At 43.2% G+C, this 25402-nt stretch overlaps 1 protein-coding gene across 1 annotated transcript in view; it reads right to left on the reverse strand.

Annotated features, from left to right (window-relative positions):
* Positions 1–7621: 7621 nt before the first annotated feature.
* Positions 7622–25402, reverse strand: part of LOC126263556 (retinol-binding protein pinta-like) — a 104099-nt gene continuing 86318 nt past the window's right edge. Inside the window, exons 5-6 of the mRNA XM_049960648.1 lie at positions 13895–14000; positions 7622–7773 (exon numbers count right to left, since the gene is read on the reverse strand). Of these exons, the coding sequence (XP_049816605.1) occupies positions 7622–7773; positions 13895–14000 (258 nt within the window). The remainder of the gene's footprint in view (positions 7774–13894; positions 14001–25402) is intronic.

Consider the following 25402-nt stretch of genomic DNA (forward strand, 5'->3'; position numbering starts at 1 on the left):
GTTAAAGAATTCTGCTTTCTAGGCAGCATAATGACTGACCGAGCAAGGACCAAAAAGCAGGCTAACACTGGCGAAAAGGGCATTCCTGGCCAAGAGAAGTCCAATAGTATGAAAAAGGGATCTTAATTTTATGAAGACATGAGAATGTACAATACTTCTGGAACACAGCATTGTATAACAGTGCGACATGGACTGGAACGTAAGAGAATAGGAGCACTTGAGATGTGGTGCTACAAAAGAACGTTGAAAATTAGGTGTACTGATAAGGTAAGGAATGAGGAGGTTCTCCACAGAGTCAACGAGGAGAAGAATTCATGGAAAACACTGAGAAGAGGAAGGGACAGGATGGTAGGACACCTGTCAAGTCATGAGGGAATAACTCCCATGTAGAGGCTAAAATCTATAGAGGTTGACAGAGATTGGGATACATCCAGCAAATAATTGAGGACTTAGGTTCCAAGTGCTGCTCTGAGCTGAAAAGGTTGACTCAGGAGAGGAGTTGGTGGTGGGTCCCATCAAAACAGTCAGAAGACTGATGGCTTAGAAAAAGGAGAGAGCAAGTTGCCCTCGATGGGTCGCCTAAAGATAATGTGTAACGAAATCATTGGATATTATAATAAATACTTTATTTTCAATGTAACTTGAAAATTTTCTTTTGTGTTTCAGTATTGTAGAAAGAGAAGTCACAGATATTCACTGTCAATGAAATATTTGCAAAATAAAAACGTGTCATCGGTCCATCAAAGCGACTGGTTTCTTCTATTGGGCCAGGCAGTTTCCGTGTATGGACTCGAGAGTGATAGCTGTTAAATGATGTACACATGTAAAGAAGTGTCAATACATTTCATATTTTTAATTTTTAGGTCTTCTTTGTTGCCTAAAAGTTGCAATATCGTCTTCGAAGGTAAAAAAAAGACCATTAGCTTGATTGCCAAAACATTTAAAAATTATTAAAAAAAGTACAATGAAAACTATTACCTAAAGTTTGTCCATAGTGGCCTCTTTACGCCTAAGATTATACAAAATTCGATGCGGATCATTCAAGTCAAACTCGCGCTGCATCGCTTAACTACACCTACTCCCCGTGCACACCATGTAAATTTTGAGAGGCACCCACGTGCCTTGCTCATACTGTGGCATCAAGCAGTCAGGCCTGCAAGATGAGTGGTCTGCCAAGCGAGTGGATTCATTCTTATTTATCGAGTAACATGGACTCTCGTACTCACAATTAAGTCACTAATCAACCTCCTGTATGAATAATACGCAACGGAAACGCACATCTGACTATCAGTAATTTACAGAACTCTGACTGTTCACTACGCACTGGCAATACCACATTTTTTTTTTTTTTAACGGCTTTTATCAATACATGGCCACCGCACTGAATATGAATGGCGCACACATTATAAATTCGGGACATCATGACAACATACAATTCGAAGGAAAAGTCCACCAATCTTTTTCTTTTCACTATCTTATTTATTCCGATAAATTCTATAACCTAAACACACAAATTCTATAACCTACAACAATAACACATGAGAAATTCCGCCCAGTGGGCATGGCTTTACATTGGTGATTCTCTACCTTATGGTCTCGTAATTATTTAACGCTACAGTGCACTTTCTGGATAGGATGGTGGATCTTTTATTATACCTCACACTTCGACTCTCACAATCATCATCACGAAACTTTCCTCCAGACCGACCGGTACCGAAGGAAGAAGCATAACCCACTAATCTTTTGAAACTACCTTGCTACTCTCCCATGCAAACCACACATACCCAAACTACATGACATACACCACACTACAACATGGAATACAATACAATAAATAGTCACAACACTATCACTTTCAGCTTTCCCACTTCAATTAGTATTTATCCCACTTTCACACGACACTGCCCCACTTTGTAATTCTACTTTCCTACTATGAACTCTGGAGATATATGCACGTCTTCCTGTGCAATGCAAGCCAAGTGGCGTTGCTGGATAGACGGCCGACTCACCTTGCTTCTCTCTCAGAGTTTGAATCTAGTGTCACACGGAATCATATCACGCAAAGTAATACTAAGAACATATTCATCACACACGCGAGTCCTCAACTGATACCATGGACGAGTACTTCTCTTTATCCTTTGTCTCATACACAGATTGAGACTCATACAGTACTCACCACGTGGAAGTACTCGTCTCTAATTTCAAGTCCTGCACACGCCATTTCTTAAATATTTCAACTTATTGTACACACGCTAGTAATTCAGCTTAACTTAAGCACACAGAAGTATTTCAACTTATTGCTACACGTGGTTTCATTGTGACCGTTGGTCACTTCCGAAGATTACTACGATCCCATTAATATTACCTGCCTGACATTTAATTCTCCCCACAAAAGTTCCTGAAATAGAGAAATTATTATTTCAAACTACTCTTAAATATTCCACATGCATACCATGTCTCCACTCTTTTGTCTTTATGGAGCACACCCAAGACAGGTCTTAGCAGCACAAGATCCAGCGGCAGAGTGCCGAAACATGGCCGTTCTTCAGGTCCTCTCACACCTCTGTCGAAGTGGGGGAGCACCTTGCTACCGTATTGGTCAGCCACATTTCAGGCGCTCAAAGCTCAGGTAAATTTCATCTCTTTGGTCCAACCAAAGGTGGCCAAAGGATCGTCTCAAAGATGATCATATATTCACATTCACTATCTGCGGTTAGCAGACGACCATACATTCATTCATATCACAGATCTCACCTAACTGGATGTAGGGATTTATTTTGAGGGAGTGCACATGTGATCAATTAAATAAATAAATTGTCATTCTTTCCCACACTGGTATCCGGCTTCGCTGTATTAATTGAAATTGAGTTGTTTTACAAAAAAATGTGTTGTTCTGACAAAAATAATGAAGTATGTTGTACCTATTTTCAATGTCGGGCAGTACTGTACCCTTTCAATTTAAATTGTGATTATGACAAAATGGTCTGAATTGCTCGTGATTTCCAATATTATCATATAACTGAGGTGTTTCAATCATCAGTACTGGTCAGATACAAGAACATAGTGCAAAACTTACCTTCTTTCACTGTTGCTTTGTGTTTTCGCGGAACAACTCACCAATGAGATAACGAATATTTGGTAACACGGAGTACACCTAATGACTGCTAGAACGCGCCTGTTGTCAGTACACACGGAGAAATTGAATCGCCTATCGATTGAGCACATCAGTAGCAACCTTACTCTATATACTCATGGGTGTGGCATGGCTTTACCCTGGAATGAACGTTGCAAACACTGTTCACCTCTAAACTCAGCACAGCTACGGCTTACAGAGACAAAACAGAGGGCGTACAGACCGACCTCCTGAGCACCCTCTGATGGCCTATGACCTCAACAAGCGAGTCACTGACACTACATCCCCCAGTATGTACTTAAACTGAAGCGCCAAAGAAACGTATAGGCATGCGTATTGAAATACAGAGATATGTAAACAGGCAGAATACGGCGCTGCGGCCGACAACACGTGGCGCAGTTGTTAGACGGTTTCTGCTGCTACAATGTCAGCTTAGCAATATTTAAGTGAGTCTGAACGTGGTGTTATAGTCGGCGCGCGAGCGATGGCACACAGCATCTCCGAGGTAGCGATGAAGTGGGGATTTCCCCGTACGATCATTTCACGGGTGTACCGTGAATATGAGGGATCCGGTAAAACATCACATCTCCATACGTCGCTGCGACCGGAAAAAGTTGTTGCAAGAGAGGGACCAACGACGACTGCAGAGAATCGTTTAACGTGACAGAAGTGCAATCCTTCCGCAAATTGCAGCGGATTCCAGTTCTGGGTCATCAACAAGTGTCACTGTGCGAATCATTCAACGAAGCATCATCGATATTAGCTTTCGGAGCCGAAGGTCCATTTGTGTACCCTTGATGTCTGGGATGGTTCCTTTGAAAGAGCACGGCCGCTTTCCTTCCCAATCCTTCCCTAACCCGAGCTTGCGCTCCGTCTCTAATGACCTTGTTGTCGACGGGACGTTAAACACTAACCACCACCACCACCACCACCTTGATGTCTGCAAGACACGATACTTTATGCTTCGCCTGTGCCCGTCAACACTGACATTGGACTGTTCGTAACTGGAAACGGGTTGCCTGGACGGAAGAGTCTCGTTTCAAATTGTTCAAAAAATGGCTCTGAGCACTATGGGACTTAACATCTGAGGTCATGACTCCCTTGAACTTAGGGCTTAAACCTAACTAACCTACATCCATGCCCCAGGCAGGATTCGAACCTGCGACCGTAGCAGTCTCGCGGTTCCGGACTGAAGCGCCTAGAACCGCTCTGCCACAACAGCCGGCTCGTTTCAAATTGTATCGAGCGGATGGACGTGTACGGGTATGGAGACAACCTCATGAATCCATGGACCGTTCATGTCAGCAGGGGACTGTTCAAGTTGCTGGAGGCTCTGTAATTATGTGCGGCGTGTGCAGTTGGAGTGATGTGGGACCCCTGATACGTCTAGATACGTAAGGATCCATTCATGTCCATTGTGCATTCCGATGGGCAATTTCAGTTACAGAGTGACTCCATGAACACTCTTCTGAGTTTAAACACTTCCTCTGGCCACCAAACTCCCTAGACATGAACATGAGCATATCTGAGATGCCTTGCAGCATGCTGTTCAAAAGAGAGCTCCACTCCTACGTGCCGACAGCCCTGCAGGATTCGTGCTGTCAGTTCCCTCTAGCGCTACTTCAGACGTCAGTCGAGTCCATGCGACTTCGTGTTGCGGCACTTCTGTGTGCTCGCTAGTGGTGACCGAGTGTTCGAGCTGGCGATGGGGGTCAAGAATCTGCAAAGGATAATATTTAAAAGCAAGCAATCTCCAGAAATCAGTATTAACTATCATTCAAGGGTGTAGTCAGAGCCACGCAGTTAAACTTTGAAGATATCACAATTCACGCCCGCCATGTCTCGAGAAACTGTTTCTGTGGCTTCTACGGAAGTGAAACGTGGCACTAAACAGTTCAGTCAAGAAGCAGAGAATGGAAACTTTTGAAATGTTGTGCTACAGCATAATTCCGAAGATTAGATAGGTAGGTCCACTAACTAATGAGGAGCTTATGAATCTAACTGGAGTAAAAAGAAATTTCTGGGAGAAATGACTAAATGACTTGATCGGCTGATAGGACACATTCTGGGGCATCATAAAATTGACGGTTTGGTGATGGGGGGAAGTTCTGAAGGAGGCGGAGGATGGAAAACTGCGTAGACATAGACTGATGACTCAAATATAGAAATCAGGTGCCAGTGGATGTAAGTTGCAGTAGCTACGCAAATACTGAGAGCCTTCCACAGGATAATCTAGCATGGATAGCTGCATCAAACCATTCTTCGGAGTGAAAAGCACAGCTACAACAATAAACAGTTCCTTTCGCACTTTCCCATGTCTCAGCACTCACCAGATCTGTGTGGGTGTTTTAAGCGACAATGTCCATTTCATTGTAAAGACGTTCATTTTCTGTCGAGGACTTCGTCTTTCAAGAGACCTTTGTAAACGTTGTAACACTTCTGCTCAGTCACGTATAGTGTTTCCGGTAAACTTTATACGATAAATATTTTTGGGCTCTCTAGATGTATATACGCAGGATACGTGCACCGAAACGGCTACTGAATCAATTCCTACATGTACAAACCATATGAAGGCGGTACATTTCATGATTAAACATACATAGTCTATTAGTTTTAAGAGCACGTACTGAAGTAAAATACAGAATGTAAACTGCTTCACTAGGTAACCGAGATCGAGCTATGTGTATACTAACAAACTAAGTGAATCCCCCAGAAGAATTATCTGCAGCTTCAGATGAGACATGTTGACGTGCTAAGCACGAAGTCCTAGCTGGCTCTGTTTCGTCTTTAAAGCACGTTATGTATATATTAAAGTTAAAATGTCGGCTCAGTCATCTGTAGGTGGTTGAGCTGACTTTTTAACATTGATTTTTACAACCGTCATCTCATACCTGTTATAGATAAAATCGAATGCCTACATTAAGTTAATGGTTATATTTAGGATTAAAGTGCCAGGGAAGTTTTCTGTGCTTCTAGAAAACATCACAGTTCCAATACGGCTGTAAATATAAACAGAGGAAATAAGTGTACACATATCACAAGAACTTTGGTCAACATTGTCGTCTGCGAGAGGAGAAGGAAGTATAACAATTTCATCGAAAGTGTTTTTGCTTAAAGGGAGTTTATTCATCAAATCACCAAATACAAAAAAATAAATAAATACTTTCATAGAAGTCTAAGTGAAAATCGATATAATTTTTAAGGTGACTTAGGAGGGAACGTTTGTCGAAACTACAATTATCGTCACAACACCAAAATGTTACCTGTGAGGTTTTAAAATCATTGTGTACAAAATATTGATTCAGCTGCCACCTAAATGTAGTCCAGAAAGATCAACATAGATAATTTCATTTCATGTAGAATATGTTGTTGAAAGGTTTCACACAGTAAAAGATCTCTCAATTCATTCGTTTGCTGTTCAATGTCAGTGTCCAATGATGTATTTCTGTATAAAATATTTCCATTCGACAATAAATAACAAAAAGCAATAGATATTTATTACGTTTGTGCTTTTGCGTAAGTGCTCTAGTCTCTTGGTAACTTGCATCAAACAGCAATGGCAAATATACAAATAACTTACATTTCTTATAGTTATAATCGATCAAACAGGAACTGCTTTTCTAAGTCAGAGAAAGAATCCACTATTTTATTTTATACCAGAGAACTGTTGGTTTGAAATGTGTTTCGTGTAAAGGAAGTTAATAGTATGTAAAATGTCCATTCAAAATTACAGCTTTGTAAACAGCCGACAGCATTGTTTCGGAATATTTTTTATTTGAAACTTGTTAATATTACTACGGTGGTACTCTCTTCCAGCTAACTACTTATTTCAAATTATATACAAAATGAAGTAAAGGTTAGGAGTTAACATGGTGGTGACGAAGATCTTATCTAATGGAGAACTGATCGTGATATATTGTGAGTCATACACCAAACATATTTGAATTTACTAATAACAGTGGAATGTTGGACAATAGAACTTCACACTTCCCTCATGGATACATTTATGAGAACATGCTTCAATATTTGCTTGTTTAGAAAATTTACCCTCATGAAATCATTTAATAATTTTCAATCACTGTTTATTTTATTTGTGAGAATCAACTCTACATAATGCTTTTGAATAATGTTGATCCTCAGAGTCTTACAGTTAAGTTAAATTCTTTCTGCTGATGCTCATACAGTCAAATGTTTGTAAAAGTCAGCTAATAGATTTATTCCCTTGGATACTAGCACTATATTTCTCTCATTAAAGCCTTAGTCCCTATACAAAAGCGGGAATCTAAGAGGAAACGACGTGACAATAACTTTAGCAGTTAATGAGAATGCGCATAACATGACTGCACCGTATATAAAACGTGAAGTACTGTGTTGTATATGGTCGAAGACGTCTTATCATTGCAAATACTCAAATTGGAAACCTAACAGTTTGATACTCCATTTAGTGTAACATAATGTGCAGTCGCTAACTAGTAAATGCAAGTGGCGTCAGTCTACAGCAAGTTTTCGAAACGAGCCGGCAACGCCGAAGATGCTGTCAGCATACTGGTTGTCTGGCGGTCTCTTGCTCTCATCCGAGGTGTACTTGTCCTGCTCCAGGAACCAGTCTCGCAGCTTCTCTGCTCTCCTGATAAACTCATCTGAAAGTATAAGAGGACTTCAAATTTTCAGACTTAAATGTAAAGTTCATTTAGTGCATAAGAATGCAGTTTTAAGAAAATAGTTGCTAGGTGTCTTATTCAAAACAAATCTACATGCTATGAAATATAGACTTCAGAAAAAACGAGAACTGAGATCTGAAGTTTGTAAACCATTCACCGCCCAGAGACACCAGTGTCGACAAGCTGATCGTTATTAATCGCTAAATGAAAGAATATTTCCTGAACAAAATGTCCGAAGGGTTACAGAATAAGGGGTAACGCTTCTGCTATGAAAGGATACTGTGTTGTCACCGCCAGACACCACAGTTGCTAGGTGGTAGCCTTTAAATCGGCCGCGGTCCGGTAGTATACGTCGGACCCGCGTGTCGCCACTATCAGTGATTGCAGACCGAGCGCCGCCACACGGCAGGTCTAGAGAGACTTCCTAGCACTCGCCTCAGTTGTACAACCAACTTTGCTAGCGATGGTTCACTGACAAAATACGCTCTTATTTGCCGAGACGATAGTTTAGCATAGCCTTCAGCTACGTCATTTGCTATGACCTAGCAAGGCGCCATATTCAGTTACTATTGATATTGTGAATCATGTACCGTCAAGAGCGACGTTCATCATTAATGGATTAAAGTTAAGTATTCCACCAGATACGTCCGTTTTTCTAAATTCTAATTTCCCTGCCCTGTTCCAGACCTCACGCCAGCCTGCGTGAGCTAAAACGCGTGCCTTTCGGCCTCCTCTAGTAACACGGTGTTGGCTCTCCCGCCAACCACAACAGATACCAAATTTTTCAAAGGTTTTCTTTACTTCATATTGCGTAACATCACTCGTGGCCATGCGGCTTCACGCGGATGATGCTGTAGTATACAGAGAAGTTGCAGCATTAGAAAATTGTAGCGAAATGCAGGAAGATCTGCAGCGGATAGGCACTTGGTGCAGGGAGTGGCAACTGACCCTTAACATAGACAAATGTAATGTAGGCCTATTGCGAATACATAGAAAGATGGATCCTTTATTGTATGATTATATGATAGCGGAACAAACACTGGTAGCAGTTGCTTCTGTAAAATATCTGGGAGTATGCGTACGGAACGATTAGAAGTGGAATGATGATATAAAATTAATTGTTGGTAAGGCTGGTACCAGGTTGAGATTCATTGGGAGAGTCCTTAGAAAATGTAGTCCATCAACAAAGGAGGTGGCTTCCAAAACACTCGTTCGACCTATGCTTGAGTATTGCTCATCAGTGTGGGATCCGTACCAGGTCGGGTTGACAGAGGAAATAGAGAAGATCCACAGAAGAGCGGCGCGTTTTGTCACAGGGTTATTTGGTAAGCGTGATAGCGTTACGGAGATGTTTAGCAAACTCAAGTGGCAGACTGCAAGAGAGGCGCTCTGCATCGCGGTGTATCTTGCTGTCCAGGTTTCGAGAGGGTGCGTTTCTGGATGAGGTATCGAATATATTGCTTCCCCCTACTTATACCTCCCGAGGAGATCACGAATGTAAAATTAGAGAGATTCGAGGGCGCACGGAGGCTTTCCGGCGGTCGTTCTTCCCGCGAACCATATGCGACTGGAACAGGAAAGGGAGGTAATGGCAGTGGCACGTAAAGTGCCCTCCGCCGAACACCGCTGGGTGGCTTGCGGAGTATAAATGTAGATGTAGGAGATGGACGTATTCGTGTTTTTCACGTACAACACATAGACGTAGAGAGGCAAGCTTCACTCAAACCAAGAAAAAAATATTTAGCTACTAATGGTGGAAATACTAAGAGGCAAGTTCAAAATGCAGAACCTCCAATTTTGTGTTACACAATTAAACTGTTGTTCAATGTAAACAGCTAACACTATAATAGTTTATTTATGTAAGGAACTAACATACTAATATTCTGGTGAAACCTTCTCGGGTTTTCAGCTGCCGCTTAGTGCCTTTGTTGTCGGTCGTTTGTCTGGCGTTCCTTCCGTACGCAAGGCCGACCTTGTCAACTAGGGCAGCGGTTTTCGAATGAACTCTGCGTGGTACGTGACGTTAGCAAATATGCGTCAGGAACCCTATGAGGTGAAAGCTGCGGAGGCGGCGGCAGTGAGCGAAATAAATACACAGGCGGCACCAGGACTCGATTTCCAGCAGACACCCCCCCCCCCCCCCGCCACACTGCGTGATTGGGGGGGGGGGAGGGAGTGAGGGGAAGCCTTACCACCTGTTGCGACATCTCTTCCCCGTACACACGATTGTCCTACCTGTTTGACTCTCGGCGGAGGAGTCTGAAGTCCAGAGGCCATAAAGGAACGAGCTGGACCTGAGCTCGACACTTTTCCTGAAGATGATAAGTAGAAAACTCGTTCGAAACGTGGAGACAACAAGACGCCACGGCTCGGCTGATAAATCGAGAAGACTTCGTTAACCAAATTCGCCGAAATATCCTGCATTCCCTTATACTAACCTTTTGTAAGAACTGAAGGCATGCATAAAAGAACAGTGCGAAAAGCCGCCGATCAGAACGCTTCTCATTACTGCAGAGTCATGGAATTGACGCCGCAGAAGCCGTCTTTGTCAGAGGGTGGAAGGCTGAGAGTGACAACGGAACAAGGCAAGGGGCAGTGGGACAGCTGAGCAGCAGCTAACGGACCACCGGCCAGAGGTGCACACATTCCGCTTTTAACCAGCCCAAGTATGCATGTTAGCCAGGCAGGCAAGCGGAGGCCCATTACTAGCAGAACGGACAGGCCGCTTAACTCACATACGGGGTGATAATTACTGAACTATATGAAAAAAACGTAAATTAGTTACAAACTACGGCGTGCACACACTTTATCCAACATTTAAAAGTCACTACAGATACTCAGATTTAGGTTATGACATGTTCGACATGCCTACAGTCATTGGCGATGATGTGGCGCAGACGAATAGCGAAATTCTGCATGACCCCCTGAAGTGTCGGAACATCGATGCTGTCGATGACCTCCTGAATGGCTGTTTTCAGCTCAGCAATGGTTTTGGGGTTATTGATGTACACCTTGTCTTAAATGCAAACCCTGAAAAAGGAGCCGCACGTGTTCAGATCTGGAGAATATGGCGGCCAATCGAGGCCAGTGCCAGTGACTTCTAGGTACCCCAGAGCCAGAATGCGGTCCCCAAGTGCTCTTCCAGGACATCACTCTCCTCCTTCCATGGGGTCGAGCTCCGTCTTACATGAACAACATCTTGTCGAAATCAGGGTCACTTTGGTAATGGGGATGAAATCATCTTCCAAAACCTTCACATATCATTCGGTAGCCACCGTGCCATCAAGGAATATCGCACCAATTATTCTGCGGGTGGACACTGCACACCATGCAGTCATCCGTTGAGAGTGATGAGACTTCTCGATCGCGAAATGCGGAATCTCAGTCCCCCAAATGCGCCAATTTTGCTCATTGACGAACCGATCCGAATGAAAATGGGCTTCGTCGCTAAACCTAACTGTAGTAATTTCCATTATGCCCCGTGGCCAACCATGCAGTTTGAACGTCCTAGCACAAACATTTCAGAAGTTATGACGATTCTATTTTATGTAGTTCAATAATTGTCCCTCCGTATAAGCTGTGCCCGACCCAAGAAGACTGAAGGACTCTTGCTTGCCTGCCCGTCTCCACTGTGCTATGCTGTGTAGCAGTTTATTCTGCATGATTTCATTGTAGTCTTAAGGGTAGGGTTCGGAAGTTGATGAAAATCCCCGAGTATCGAATGATTAAGCTCAATAATATATTCATTTGGGGTCATTGCAGGCCAGAAAATGGCGGATTTTGATTGTCCTTTTTTCCTTTTCGTTGTATTTTGGGGTTGTTTATTTATTTTGACATGAACTTTTATGTCTGCAGCTCCATATTGTTTCGTCCAGTACTGCTTATTCTCAGTTATAACCATTATCAGTTCACCTCTGATACATGTTTTCTTTAATAATGAGAACCATCTCTGGAGTCGAATCCTTTGTACCTAAGAACCTGAAGATGTCTTCTTGCAATACCAACTAATTGATTAGTTGGTTGATTCAGAGGAGGGGACCAAACAGCGAAACGCCAATTACAGTGAGATTTTGCAAGACTAGTTTCTTCTATACCTTAGTTTGTTCCACCCAAATATGGCCTCAGTTACACCAACTTTAATTACTTTTTCAAGAAAGTATATTTCGTGTTAGCTGAATTCATTCTAAGTGGTCAAAATCATTGGGGGCAAACGCTTTTTAGAAAACACATAATTATTTTTTCATATGTTAATCTAAAAAAATACATCTCTAAAAGAAGCAGTTTTTCTTTGATGCGAAGCTTTCTTTGCACTGCGTTGCATACCACTGAAACCTGATTTTTATATCCATCGAGCCATATTTTGTTGCCCACCCAGCTAACCGTGCAGTCTACCGCGCTGCTTCCCGAGCGGGAAGGCGTGCCGGTCCCCGACACGAATCCTCCTGGCAAATTAGTGTCCAGGTCTAGTGTGCCGGCTAGCCTGTGGATGGTTTTTAAGGTGGTTTTCCATCTGCCTCGGCGACTGCGTGCTGGTTTCTCGTACTGCCCCTCAGTACACTATGTCGGCGATTGCTGCACAGTCTCCACATACGCCATAGTTTCTCTACCACGCAAACATTTGGGGCTACACTCGTCTGGTATGAGACGTTTCTGGTGGGGTCCATTGAGGCCTGAACCGCACAATAACCCTGGGTTCGGTGTGGGGCGGCGGTGGGGTGAGTGGACTGCCGTGGGCTGTTGTGGGGTTGTGAACCACTGAGGGCTATGGCGGGACGAACCTTCTCCGTCGTTTCTAGCCCCGGTTCAATACACAAGATTCATGCCACGTTACTGAAGTAAGGTTGGAGTATAGCGTTCCGTAGATATCAAGGTCAATAGTGAAGCGGCGAACAAGCCCGCATTTACAGTGATGATGCAGAAAATTGGTTATGGCTTACTGAAAGTGATCATCTCTTTAATGATTTAGAGAAACAATGACAGTCCTTTAGAATTCAACATCATTAAACTGTGACTCATTTCAGTTAGTCATAACTGTATCTAATGTAGCTTCAACTACCTGTAACTTCAAATAGTCACTTGATACAATGACACTCAATGTAATTTTAACTGTGTTTCATGGACATATATAGTACGTAGGCACGCATATGCAGCCACTCTTATGGGATCAACTCAGTATCGATGAAACATTTTTCACTGTGCGTCGAAAATTTAAGAGTAACTCTTGGAAGACCGCAGTCTCACATGATGGCAAGGCCGTTCCTAGTCATGGTAATCTGATGGTAGGGTGAATCCAAGCGACGTGACTTATTCAAATCCGCATATGGTTTTCAATGTGCTCTATTTTGCAAAGAGGCACAATTTGTCTTCAGCCCCACTGATATTTAAGTATATATATTTTCCATTGTTTAGGTTTTCTGCTGAGCCGCTATTTATACTTAAGATCACGCGATTTTGAGATCGCTTTTGTACAATCGGTGCAGAAATGACGTCCCCGGACTTGAACACTATCGAACCCTTGAGGGCGGTATTGGAGCTCAAACTCCGGAGCACATTTCCACCTCCCTCACTACAGGTGTTAGAAGAGGTCTGATCGAACAGTGGTATAACATATACGCCAGTATTCCAAGAAGAATAGCAGCTGTATAACGGCAAAACGAGTGTTCAAGCCCTTATTAATAAACCATTCTGCCGCGCGGGATTAGCCGAGCGGTCTCTGGCGCTGCAGTCATGGACTGTGCGGCTGGTCCCGGCGGAGGTACGAGTCCTCCCTCGGGCATGGGTCTGTGTGTTTGTCCTCAGGATAATTTAGGTTAAGTAGTGTGTAAGCTTAGGGACTGATGACCTTTACCAGTTAAGTCCCATAAGATTTCACACACATTTGAATTTTTTTGAATAAACCATTCCCAACTAAGTACAGGTATTCATATTATTTTGCGTATCCCGTATACCTTGCGTAAATTTTCCTGGTGTTTAGTAGTACATTACTTTTCTTGGTAACTTGATAACAGCTACATATACGACTGTATTTAGAGCCCTGGCATCCATAAGGAGAGCAAGACATTTCTGACGATGTGGACGTCATGTGATCCTACATACTTACAGGCAAACGTATCAATAGGGCCGGCGGTTCCTCCCAACTCATCCGGGACGTCTTCCCGTTGCACGTGGTCAAACAGCGTGTTCGATCCTGGCAGATGGAGACGGATCTGAAACCGGGAAACGCGTACCATTAAATGGATTGAAAGCTGACGATGTTTAGAGGCATTCCATATCATCTCATTTTCATCTAACAGTTATCTTACCAGTTTCAGCTCATATGTGCTCAGCTACACTACTGGCCAATAAAATTGGTACAGCAAGAAGAAATGCAGATGATAAACGGACATTCTTTGGACAAATATGTTATACTAGAACTGACATGTGATTACATTTTCACGCAATTTGGGTGCATAGATCCGGAGAAATCAGTAGCCAGAACAACCACCTCTGGCCGTAATAACGGCCTTGATACGCCTGGGCATTGAGTCAAACAGAGCCTGGATGGCGTGAACAGGTACAGCTGCCCATGCAGCTTCAACACGATACCACAGTTCATCAAGAGTAGTGACTGGCGTATTGTGACGAGCCAGTTGCTCGGCCACCATTGACCAGACGTTTTCAATTGGTGAGAGATCTGGAGAATGTGCTGGCCAGGGCAGCAGTCGAACGTTTTCTGTATCCAGAAAGGCCCGTACCCTGCAACATTCGGTCGTGCATTATCCTGCTGAAATGTAGGGTTTCACAGGGATCGAATCAAGGGTAGAGCCACGGGTTGTAACACATCTGAAATGTAACGTCCACCGTTCAAAGTGCCGTCAATGCGAACAAGAGGTGACCGAGACGTGTAACCAATGGCACCCCGTACCACGCGGCGTGATACGCCAGTGTGGCTACCACGAATACTCGCTTCCAATGTGCGTTCACCGCCATGTCGCCAAACACGGATGCGACCATCATGATGCTGTAAACAGAACCTGGATTCATCCGAAAAAAATGACGTTTTGCCACTCGTGCACCCAGGTTCGTCTTTGTGTACACCATCGCAGGCGCTCCTGTCTGTGATGCAGCGTCAAGGGTAACTGCAGCCATAGTCTCCGAGCTGATAGTCATGCTGCTAAAAAAATCGTCGAACTGTTCGTGCAGATGGTTGTTGCCTTGCAAACGTCCCCATCTGTTGACTCAGGGGTCGAGACGTGACTGCACGATCAGTTACAGCCATGCGGAAAAGATGCCTCTCATCTCGACTGCTAGTGATATGAGGCCGTTGGGATCCAGCACGGCGTTCGGTATTACCCTCCTGAACCCACTGATTCCATATTCTGCTTAGCAATCTAGCCATAAGATAAACCGCAATCGCGACACGCTACAATCCGACCTTTATCGAAGTCGGCAACGTGATGGTACGCATTTCTCCTCCTTACATGAGGCATCACAAGAACGTTTCACCAGGCAACGCCGATCAACTGCTGTTTGTGTATCAGAAATTGGTTGGAAACTTTCCTCAAGTCAGCACGTTGTAGGTGTCGCCACCGGCGCCAACCTTGTGTGAATGCTCTGAAAAGCTAATCATTTGCATATCACAGCATCTTCTTCCTGTCGGTTAAATTTTGCGTCTGTAGCACGTCATCTTCGTGGTGTAGCAATTTTGATGGTCAGTAGTGTATATCGTTAGATATTCACTTTTCCACACCAGCAGGATATCATTCCTTGAGGTTAGAGATCAGCTTAAATATCTCCACATATCTATATGGAAGGATCTCTTGGTCGATATGGAGGTTAAATTTCCATTTTCAACAAGAAAAAGTATCAATTTTAGTGGAGAAGGCACTGTGTAACAGTGTAGTTCCTTCAACTTTTAAGGCATTCGCAAATACAAGATGTCTCAGAAGATACGCTACGACTTCAGTGTGTTATAGCAGATTAAAGATTAAAGATATTCACACTATGTTTGACTTGTGTGACGCAAAAACTCCCAAGGTCTTGTTTGGTTCAGTTCGTGGAATTGTTTATTCAGACCAAATCGAACACGCAGGTTCAAAGCAACTTGCAAACACGGTATAGTAAGCACCCACCCTCGCGGACATCGATACGCCGATGGTACAGGAGTTTTAAGCAGACGGGAAACGTTGTGTGTAGCATTGTACTGGACTACCTGGAACAAGGAAGCAGACACAGAACGGATGCCGATGGCTTTTCAACGTTCACGGCAGACATCTGTTCGGAGGGCGTCGTAAGAGCTGCAGATTATGCAGTTTAGGGGAGGATGGGAATTTTCTAATCCTAGGGTTTTCTGAGGAAGCAACATTCCACATGTGTGGTAAGGCAAACAAACACAATGTCCGCATTTGGGGCACGACGTTCGTAATAACCCGGAAGTGAATCTGCGGTGTTGTTTGATAGCTGTTCGCATTGTCCGGCGATTTCTTTCTTCTCAGTAAAAATAGTCAGTTCTCATAATTACCGTCTGCGTTTTCACAACTGGCCAAGACACAGTGCGCCCTTACAATGGGCTGAGACTGTGTGAGATGTTCTAGACCAGGCGTTTACAGACAGCTGGGTTGGCAGCGGTAGTTCAGTTCCCTGGCCTGTTAGATCGTCTGACATTACGTGGATGGACTTCTTTCTATAGGGATATGTGAAGGACAGAGTTTACTGAATGTCTGTCAACGACATTAGTGATTTAAAGAACCGAATCGTTGCTGAGCATTGGCACAGTTGACTTGGATATGTTGTGCCCAGTGTGAACATAGCTTGATTACAGACTAGATGTTGTGCGCGCCACCAAAGGCGAACATATTGAAATTGACTGAATGGTATAAAAACTTTGCGAAATAGTGTGGTGTCACCGCCAGACACCACACTTGCTAGGTGGTAGCCTTTAAATCGGCCGCGGTCCTTTAGTATACGTCGGACCCGCGTGTCGCCACTGTCAGTGATTGCAGACTGAGCGCCGCCACACGGTAGGTCTAGAGAGACGTCCTAGCACTCGCCCCAGTTGTACAGCCGACTTTGCTAGCGATGGTTCACTGACAAATTACGCTCTCATTTGCCGAGACGATATTTAGCGTAGCCTTCAGCTACGTCATTTGCTACGACCTAGCAAGGCGCCATTACCATTTGCTATTTACCTTGCGATGCATGTACCGTCAGACCGATGTTTACCAATTATGGATTAAAGTTAAGTATTCCAGAAGCTACGTACCTATTTTGCTAGTCTCTATTCCTTTAACTGTTCCAGACCTCACGCCAGCCTGCGTGAGCTTAAACGCGTGCCTTTCGGCTTCCTCTCATAGTGGCTTGGCTGTCTTGCCAAGTCACAACAAATAGTGTGACACATAATCCAGACGTGGAGTGAATATCTTAATTAGTTGTTAAAGATGTGCTATTTCTCATCAGACACCCTGTATTTCGTGGGTAGACCAATTGACAAACTTTTCCGAACACTGCAGCATAACGAAGACTAAATATAGTAATGGGAAAAAAATCACAAGACTAAGAAATAATTAATGAACAGTAATGAAATTTCTGGAACACATTTACCTAGGTAACATATTTAAACGATTAACATGCCAAGATCGCAAGTTAAGGTAAGCGCGAGATAAAACATTGGAAATGTGAAATGCTGGTACTTTAATAACCGATGTAACCGCCAAAATGTTGAATGCAAGCATGCAAATGTGCATGCATTGTGTTGTACAGGTGCCGGATGTCAGTTTCTGGGTTGGAATTCCATCTTATTGCACATCGTCGATCAGTATAGGGATGGTTAATGCTGTTGGTGGATGAGGCTGGAGTAGTCGACCGATGACGTCTATATGTGCTCGATTAGAGACAGATATGGTGATAGAGCTGGCCAAGGCAAATGTCGATACTCTGCAGAGCATGTTAGATCACAACAGCGGTATCTGGACGAGCGCTATGCCGTCAGAAAACACTCCCAGGAATGCTGCCCAGGAATGTTGGCAGCACAACAAGTCGAATCATCAGACTGACGTATCAGATTTGCAGTCAGGTGCGTGGGATAATCACGAGAGTGCTCCCGTTCTCACACGAAATCACATTCTAGACCATAAATCCAGGTGTAGGTCCAGTGTGTGTAGCACGCAGACAGGTTGGTTGCCAGGACCTCAACTAGCCTACTCCTAAGCAACACACGACCACCACTGGCACCGAACCGGAACCAGCTTTCATCATGAAACACAACGGACCTCCACACTGCCCTCCAATGAGCTCTCGCTTGACACCTCTGAAGTCGCAAGTGGTGGTGATTTGTGGTCAGTGGAATGGACGCTATAGAGCGTCTGGTTCGCAGCTTTCCTTGATGTAAAAGTGATTTTGTAACAGTTCGTTGTCTGGTTGTGGTGCCAACTGCTGCTCAGACGCATCACGATGCCCGAGAGCCACAGCCGAACACGATGGTCTTCCCTCTCGGTAGTGCCACGTGACTGCCGGAGCCCGGTCTTCTTACGACCGTACATTGTCGTGAACACCGCTGCTAACAATCATGTGCAGTGGCTACATTCCTGCCAAGACTTTCTACAACACCGCAGAAGGAACATCCAGCTTCTCGTAGCCCTAATACACGACATCGTTCAAGTCAGTGATGTGTTGATAATGGCGTCTTTGTCGCCTTAAAGGCATTCTTGACTAACATCAGCTCACCGCCATTACAGCGTGTATTCAAAGCTAACCTGATGCGCATCCTCATAGCAGCGCTGCTGGCGCCACTCTTATGCGACTGGCGTGAAATTTGAATGGATGTAATCTTACAGGTTTAGCAACCCTTCTACCAACTTTCGTTTGTGTCGCACTACTCATTCTTGGCGTTATATATTTTCTTCGTCGCTGTAGTCACTTTCATTTTTAATATGGCCAGAAATTAAAACAAGCCTGTTTATCAGAATGCGTCTATGAGCAGAAGGTACATCTATCTGCTGTTTGGGATTGCTTTGATGCAGTTTTCCACGATAGTCAATTCTGTGGAAGCGTTTTCGTCTTTGCATAAGTTTTACAACTTACATCTGCTTCTGTCTGGTACTACAGTCAAGCCTTAAGTCTTCCTCTACAATTTTTCCCCGCCCCCTTCTCCCAACACGCTTTCCTGTGTTACCAAACTGTCGATTCTTCGATGCCTCACGTTACGTCCTATCAATCGATCACTTCTGTCTGTCAAATTGTGCCACAAATCTATTTTCTTGCCAGTTAGATTCAGTACTTCCTCGCTAGTTATTCGATGTACCCACCTAATGTTGAATACTCTTCTGTAGCAGCACATTTCAAAAGCCTCTGTTCTCTTTATGTCTGAACGTTTCTGTTCTGAACAAGGCTATACTCCAAACGAACTTCTTCAGAAGAGACTTCCTTGCACTTAAATTTTAATTCGATGTTATAAGTGATTTTCTTGCTATTACCAGTCCGCATATTACATCCTCTCTACTTCTTCCATCGTCAGTTATTATGCTGCACAACTAGCATAACTTACTTGTCCCTTTCAGCCTCTTTTACAAATCTAATTCCCTGACTATCGTTTGATTTAATCCGACTACTTTTGTTTTGTTTTCGTTTAATTCATTTTTAACCTCTTTTCAAGACACTATCCATTCCGTTCAACTGCTCCTCCAACTCCTTTGCCTCATATGACGGAATTACTGTGTCAACGGTAAGCCACGAAGGTTGGATTCTTCTCCCTGATGTTTAATGCCCTTTCCGAAATATTCAGTGCTTTCCTTCAGACCTTCCTCTGTGTACAGTAATAATGGGGATAGGGTACAGCCCTGCCTCACTCCCTCCTCTAGTACTGCTCCCCTTTCATATCCTTCGACACTTACAATAATGCTGACTGTTATTTAATCACGTATGTGACTAAGAAATTTCCCGCAGTGGTGCGCTGTCTTGCCTACTCAATCTTGCAAAACTATGTATGGCCCGTCCATCGAGTAACGTCTGCAAGGTATGTCTAAGAAGATTACAAAACACTCGAATGAGTGTAAAATACGTTTAGTAAGGAAAATGATAGAAAGAAACATGGCAGTTGCTTACATGTACACTATATGATCAAAAGTATCTGGACACCTGGCTGAAAATTACTTACAAGTTCGTGGCGCCCTCCATCGGTAATGCTGGAATGCAATATGGTGTTGGCCCACCCTTAGCCTTGATGACAGCTTCCACTCTCGCAGGCATACGTCAATCAGGTGCTGGAAGGTTTCTTCGGGAATGGCAGCCCACTCTTCACGGAGTGCTGCACTGAGAATAGATATCGATGCCGGTCGGTGAGGCCTAGCACGAAGTCGGCGTTCCAAAACCTTGTAAAGGTTTTCTGTGGGATTCAGGTCAGGACTCTGTGCGTGTCAGTCCATTACAGGGATGGTGCAACCACTCCGCCACAGGTCATGCGTTATGAACAGCTGTTCGATCGTGTTGAAAGATGCAGTCGCCATCCCCGTAGTGGGAAGCAAGAAGGTGCTTAAAACACCAATGTATATCTGTGCTGTGATAGTCCCACCCAAAACAACAAGCGGTGCAAGCCCCCTCCATCAGAAACACTACTACACCATAACACCACCGCCTCCGAATATTACTGTTGGCACTACACATTCTGCCAGATGAAGTTCACTGAGCATTCGCCATACCCACACCCTGCCATCGGATCGCCACATTGTGTACCGTGATTCGTCACTCTACACAACGTTTTTCCACTGTTCAATCGTCCAATGTTTACGCTTCTTACACCAAGTGAGGTGTCGTTTGGCATTTACTGGCGTGATGTGTGGCTTATGAGCAGCCGCTCGACCATGAAATCCAAGTTTTCTCACCTCCCGCCTAACGGTCATAGCACTTACAGTGGATCCTGACGCAGTTTGTAATTCCTGTGTGATGGTCTGGATAGATGTCTGCCTATTACACATTACGACCCTCTTCAACTGTCGGCGTTCTCTGTCAGTCAACAGACGAGGTTGGCCTGTACGCTTTTGTCCCTTCACGTTTCCACTTCACCATCACATCGGAAACAGTGGACCTAGGGATGTTTAGGAGTGTGGAAATCTCACGTACGGACGTATGACACAAGTGACACCCAATCACCTGACGACGTTCGAAGTCTGTGAGTTACGCGGAGCGCCCTATACTGCTCTCTCACGATGTCTAATGACTAGTGACGTCGCTGATATGGAGTACCTGGCAGTATGTGGCAGCGCAATGCACCTAATAGGAAAAACCTGTAGTTCCATATGTGTGAGAAAAATAACAAAAGGAAAAAGTGCGTGAGATTTGTCAAGGACGAAAAGCACGAATATCCATGATTGGAAACTCTTCATTTGGTGAGCGTAGTAGACATCGAAATTTATGAAGCGAGTGATTATGATATCTTGCTTTTCATCAGCTTTGTCACATGTTTGGAGGCTGGAATTAATGGGTAATCTTTTGTCTGTCGAAGTTACATTTTATTCTGCGTACATGCCAGGCGAACTTCCGTGTAAACTCTAATGGGACAAGGCTGGGTAAGGAAATCTACCGTATCCATTTCAAGCATCAGGGCATTTACCTTAATCAAATCAGGGAAACAACGAAATTTAAATCTCGGTCACTCACATCCAGTCATATATTGACAGAAGAAATAATACGGTGATTCGGGAAATGCTTGTAAGTAGGCTGTTTAGGTTTTTTTTATTGGTAACGGCACCTCTGTATGAAAATCACTGTCTGTGCTGTGTGCAGTCTGTGGCTGCTTTGCATTGTTGTAATATTCGCCATTGTAGTGTTAGGCAGCTGGCTGTGAACAGCGCGTAGCGTTGCGCAGTTGGAGGTGAGCCGCCAGCAGTGGTGGATGTGGGGAGAGAGATGGCAGAGTTTTGAAATTTGTCATGAACTGCTATATATATATATGATATTAAGGTAAATACATTGTTTGTTCTCTATTAATATCTTTCATTTGCTAACTATCCCTATCAGTAGTTAGTGCCTTCCGTAGTTAAAAATCTTTTATTTAGCTGGCAGTAGTGGCGCTCGCTGTTTTGCAGTAGTTCGAGTAACGAAGATTTTTGGTGAGGTAAGTGATTTGTGAAAGGTAAGGGTTAATGTTAGTCAGGGCCATTCTTTTGTAGGGATTATTGAAAGTCAGATTGCGTTGCGCTAAAAATATTGTGTGTCAGTTAAAGTACAGTCTTGTATAATTTTTCAAAGGGGACGTTTCGTATGTCGACCCTTAGCCAAGGATACCTTACTGGAATCTTCTGATTTTTTTCTTGTAGTTTGTGTAATTAGTGTAGCTATTGTTTATTGCTAGCGCGTAATTGTAGAGAGAATTTCCTTTGTAGTTGTAGTTTTTCATTGTTGTACACAGTTGTGGCATGCATTTAGATTTGCACCAAGTATTTCGCAGCTGCGCTTGCAATTAACTAGATATTATTTTCAGTGCTATGTTAATGTGTTCTCTTATTTTTGCTCTTCAAATTGTGCTTTTCTGTGTTATCGTGTGAAATATTGTGACAATAATGGCGTGTGAAAAACGTAACACTAGGCTCCAAAGTAAACTGAGAAATAATAGTGACGACGAGTGTAGCTTACCAGCACCGCTGTGTAATGAATTAACAGACATTCAAAGTAGTAATTTGATAACTGTGCATAGGGAAATGGAGCGGGCGTCAAATAATGGTGTAGACAGTGACACAGGTAGTGAACAGGGAAGCATTATCGATCGATCGGTCGGCAACAGCTCGCCTCAGGAATCGGGAATGACAGAACACAATATTGCAAATACTGTAGACTCAGGTTTTGGGTTCTCACCGTTTTCTCAAATGAGTCAAGAAACATTTTCTGCTTGTCAAAATGCGAATGTTGCCGGTGCAACTTCACTGCCGAAAAGCACTGAGGAACATGTTTCAGACACCAGTGCATTGTTATTACAGTTAATGCAACAAATGGGACAAAGGCTACAAAAATTAGACACAATGGAACAAAATCTTCAAAAGTTAGACACAATGGAATAAAATCTTCAAAAGTTAGACACAATGGAACAGAATCAGAGACAAACACAGCATAAGCTTCAAAAGTTAGACACAGTGGAACAAAATCTTAAAAAGTTAGACACAGTGGAACAAAATCTTAAAAAGTTAGACACAGTGGAACAAAATCTTAAAAAGTTAGACACAATGGAACAAAATCTTCAAAAGTTAGACACCACGCATGAACAAACACGTGAAGATTTAACTACTGAGTTACATAACATCGAATCGAAATGTCAAAAAGTCTGTAATGACGTAAAAACACAAATTTGTGAGCATTTCCAACCTATTTTTTCGCGGCATGAAAATGCATTACAGAATCACGAAGCAGCCATAAAAGAACTGCAAACTATTGTTCATCAAAATCATGAGACCCTGCAAGCTAAAATTGACTCAGTTGCATCTACCGATTCGGTTACACAACTTGCAAAAACTCAAGAAAACTTAAAGGACACAGTAGATACTCTGAAAATTGGTTCAGAAAGACACATGGAGGAAATTAGTTCATTATCAGAGAAAGTAGTCGAACTTTCGGATCAGCTAAATAATTTATCTACGAAGGTAGATGATAATCTGAATGACACAAAACCGGTAGTCTTTAATGAGACAGAAGAGTGCGAACAAATTAGGAAACTGAAACAAAATCTGAATCAAATTAATACGCAACACCAAAGAGAAATCCGGGAAGTACAAGATCAGCTGACACAGGTAATACAAGAATTACAAATTTCAGAGGACACTCGCGCTCCGACACGGGAAGAGGGACTTAGAAATACGGAACAGCCGCAAAATAATAACACAGGGCATTTCGGAAGTTATGAAAGAAATTGGCAATGTGCACCGAATTTTGAGATGGAACGGCCGACACGACCTAACAATGACCGATATGCGACTCGCCGACATGATGATTTTGACTATAAGCTGTTCATTACTACACGTAAATTCAAAACATTTATGAATTCTGGCAACGACATTCATTCACATGCATGGCTCCATCAATTCTCTCATTGTTTTCCTCCCAACTGGTCGTTAGAACACAGATTAGAATTTATGTGTGGCTACTTAGAGAATGAACCAGCTGTAAGAATGCGATCGGTCATTCACGATTGCCACAGTGAAGGAGAATTTTACCATGCCTTCCTCTCAGCATATTGGTCTCAAGCCACACAAGACCGAGTAAAACATGGCATCATAATGATGAAACATTTCGAACAATCTGAATTCTCCAGTCTTGTGAAATATTTTGAAGACATGTTGCACAAGAATCAGTACCTGTCAAACCCATACAGCCCCTCAGAACTCATCCGCATTTGCTTAATCAAATTACCTGAACATTTACGACATATTATTTTAGCAGGACGTTGCAAAGAAGACATTGAGGCTCTTCAGGGACTGTTACAAGAACTGGAAATTGACACTGACAATCGGGGAACGCGGAAACAGGAGCACAATAATTACAGGTCACATCTGTCACAATTCCGCAATGAAAGAAATAATAACTGGACACGACAAGGCTATTCTCACAACACAAATCGTGACCAAAGCAGACACCACCCGTATGACAACCGTTGGCAGAGTAGTAATAATTACAGGGAAAGATCACCTCTCCGCGGTAGTGACTATCACAGAGACAATCAGAGAAACAGACAATTTGGGAATCAAAATAATTATTATCAAGGGAGACAGAATAACTTTAGACGCAACGCTCCAGCGCGCAGTTACGATTCAGGGAGAAATTCTCCACCACCGACAAGAAAGAAACTACAGGAACTACCGACATGACGACAGACGATGTGATCGTAACGACAGACCTGAATTGCATCAGAACTGGCGGGATTTAAACAGGGCAGGGCCCTCTCGTCACGGTGAATTTGTAGAAGTTAGGTCTCCTAATCCCAATAACGACGCGCGCCAACAAAGAGACAGACAATGACCCGCACAGCAGGCAGCCGCGTACGCCAGCTGGCTCAGGGAAAAATAACATAGACGCTAACCTTGAGAAAAATTTCAGTATTCTTTACCGACGTATACCACTTGACAATTGCGTTAAAGTTGAAACTCTGCGTACTAGGAAGAGCAAAGGTTACACCATATTTCACATGTAAAACCATTTATTGAGAGATAATCTGCTTTTTAACTTAGTCTTTGCCATAAAATTTTTCACTTCACGTTTCTAGTATGCTTTGTCAGAATTAGAATCTGTTAATATGCAACAATGTTTGAAGTTAAATATCCAGTAAAGAACCAAGAGAACTTATTTAAACAGAAATTACGAATGCATTGTTATTGTGAACAGACGACACAGTGTTATTGTGTGTGTGCATTCTTGCTTGTTAGTTGCACGATTACGTAACGACTATAAGGCTCACATACTTCGAGCATATACAGGTACTGCTAATGAGATTTTAATGCAACATTTTGGTTTGCTTGAAAATACATCCTTTATTTGAAGTACTTCCTGTGGGATTAAAGATGACTTAGCATTTAGTTTATGTGACAGCTACACGATTTTATCACGACGCTACTAATGAGTGACAATTTACAATGTTGCTTTTGTTTCTGTTTTA

The sequence above is a fragment of the Schistocerca nitens genome, chromosome 6, assembly GCF_023898315.1.
Source record: "Schistocerca nitens isolate TAMUIC-IGC-003100 chromosome 6, iqSchNite1.1, whole genome shotgun sequence".
Lineage (NCBI taxonomy): Eukaryota > Metazoa > Arthropoda > Insecta > Orthoptera > Acrididae > Schistocerca > Schistocerca nitens.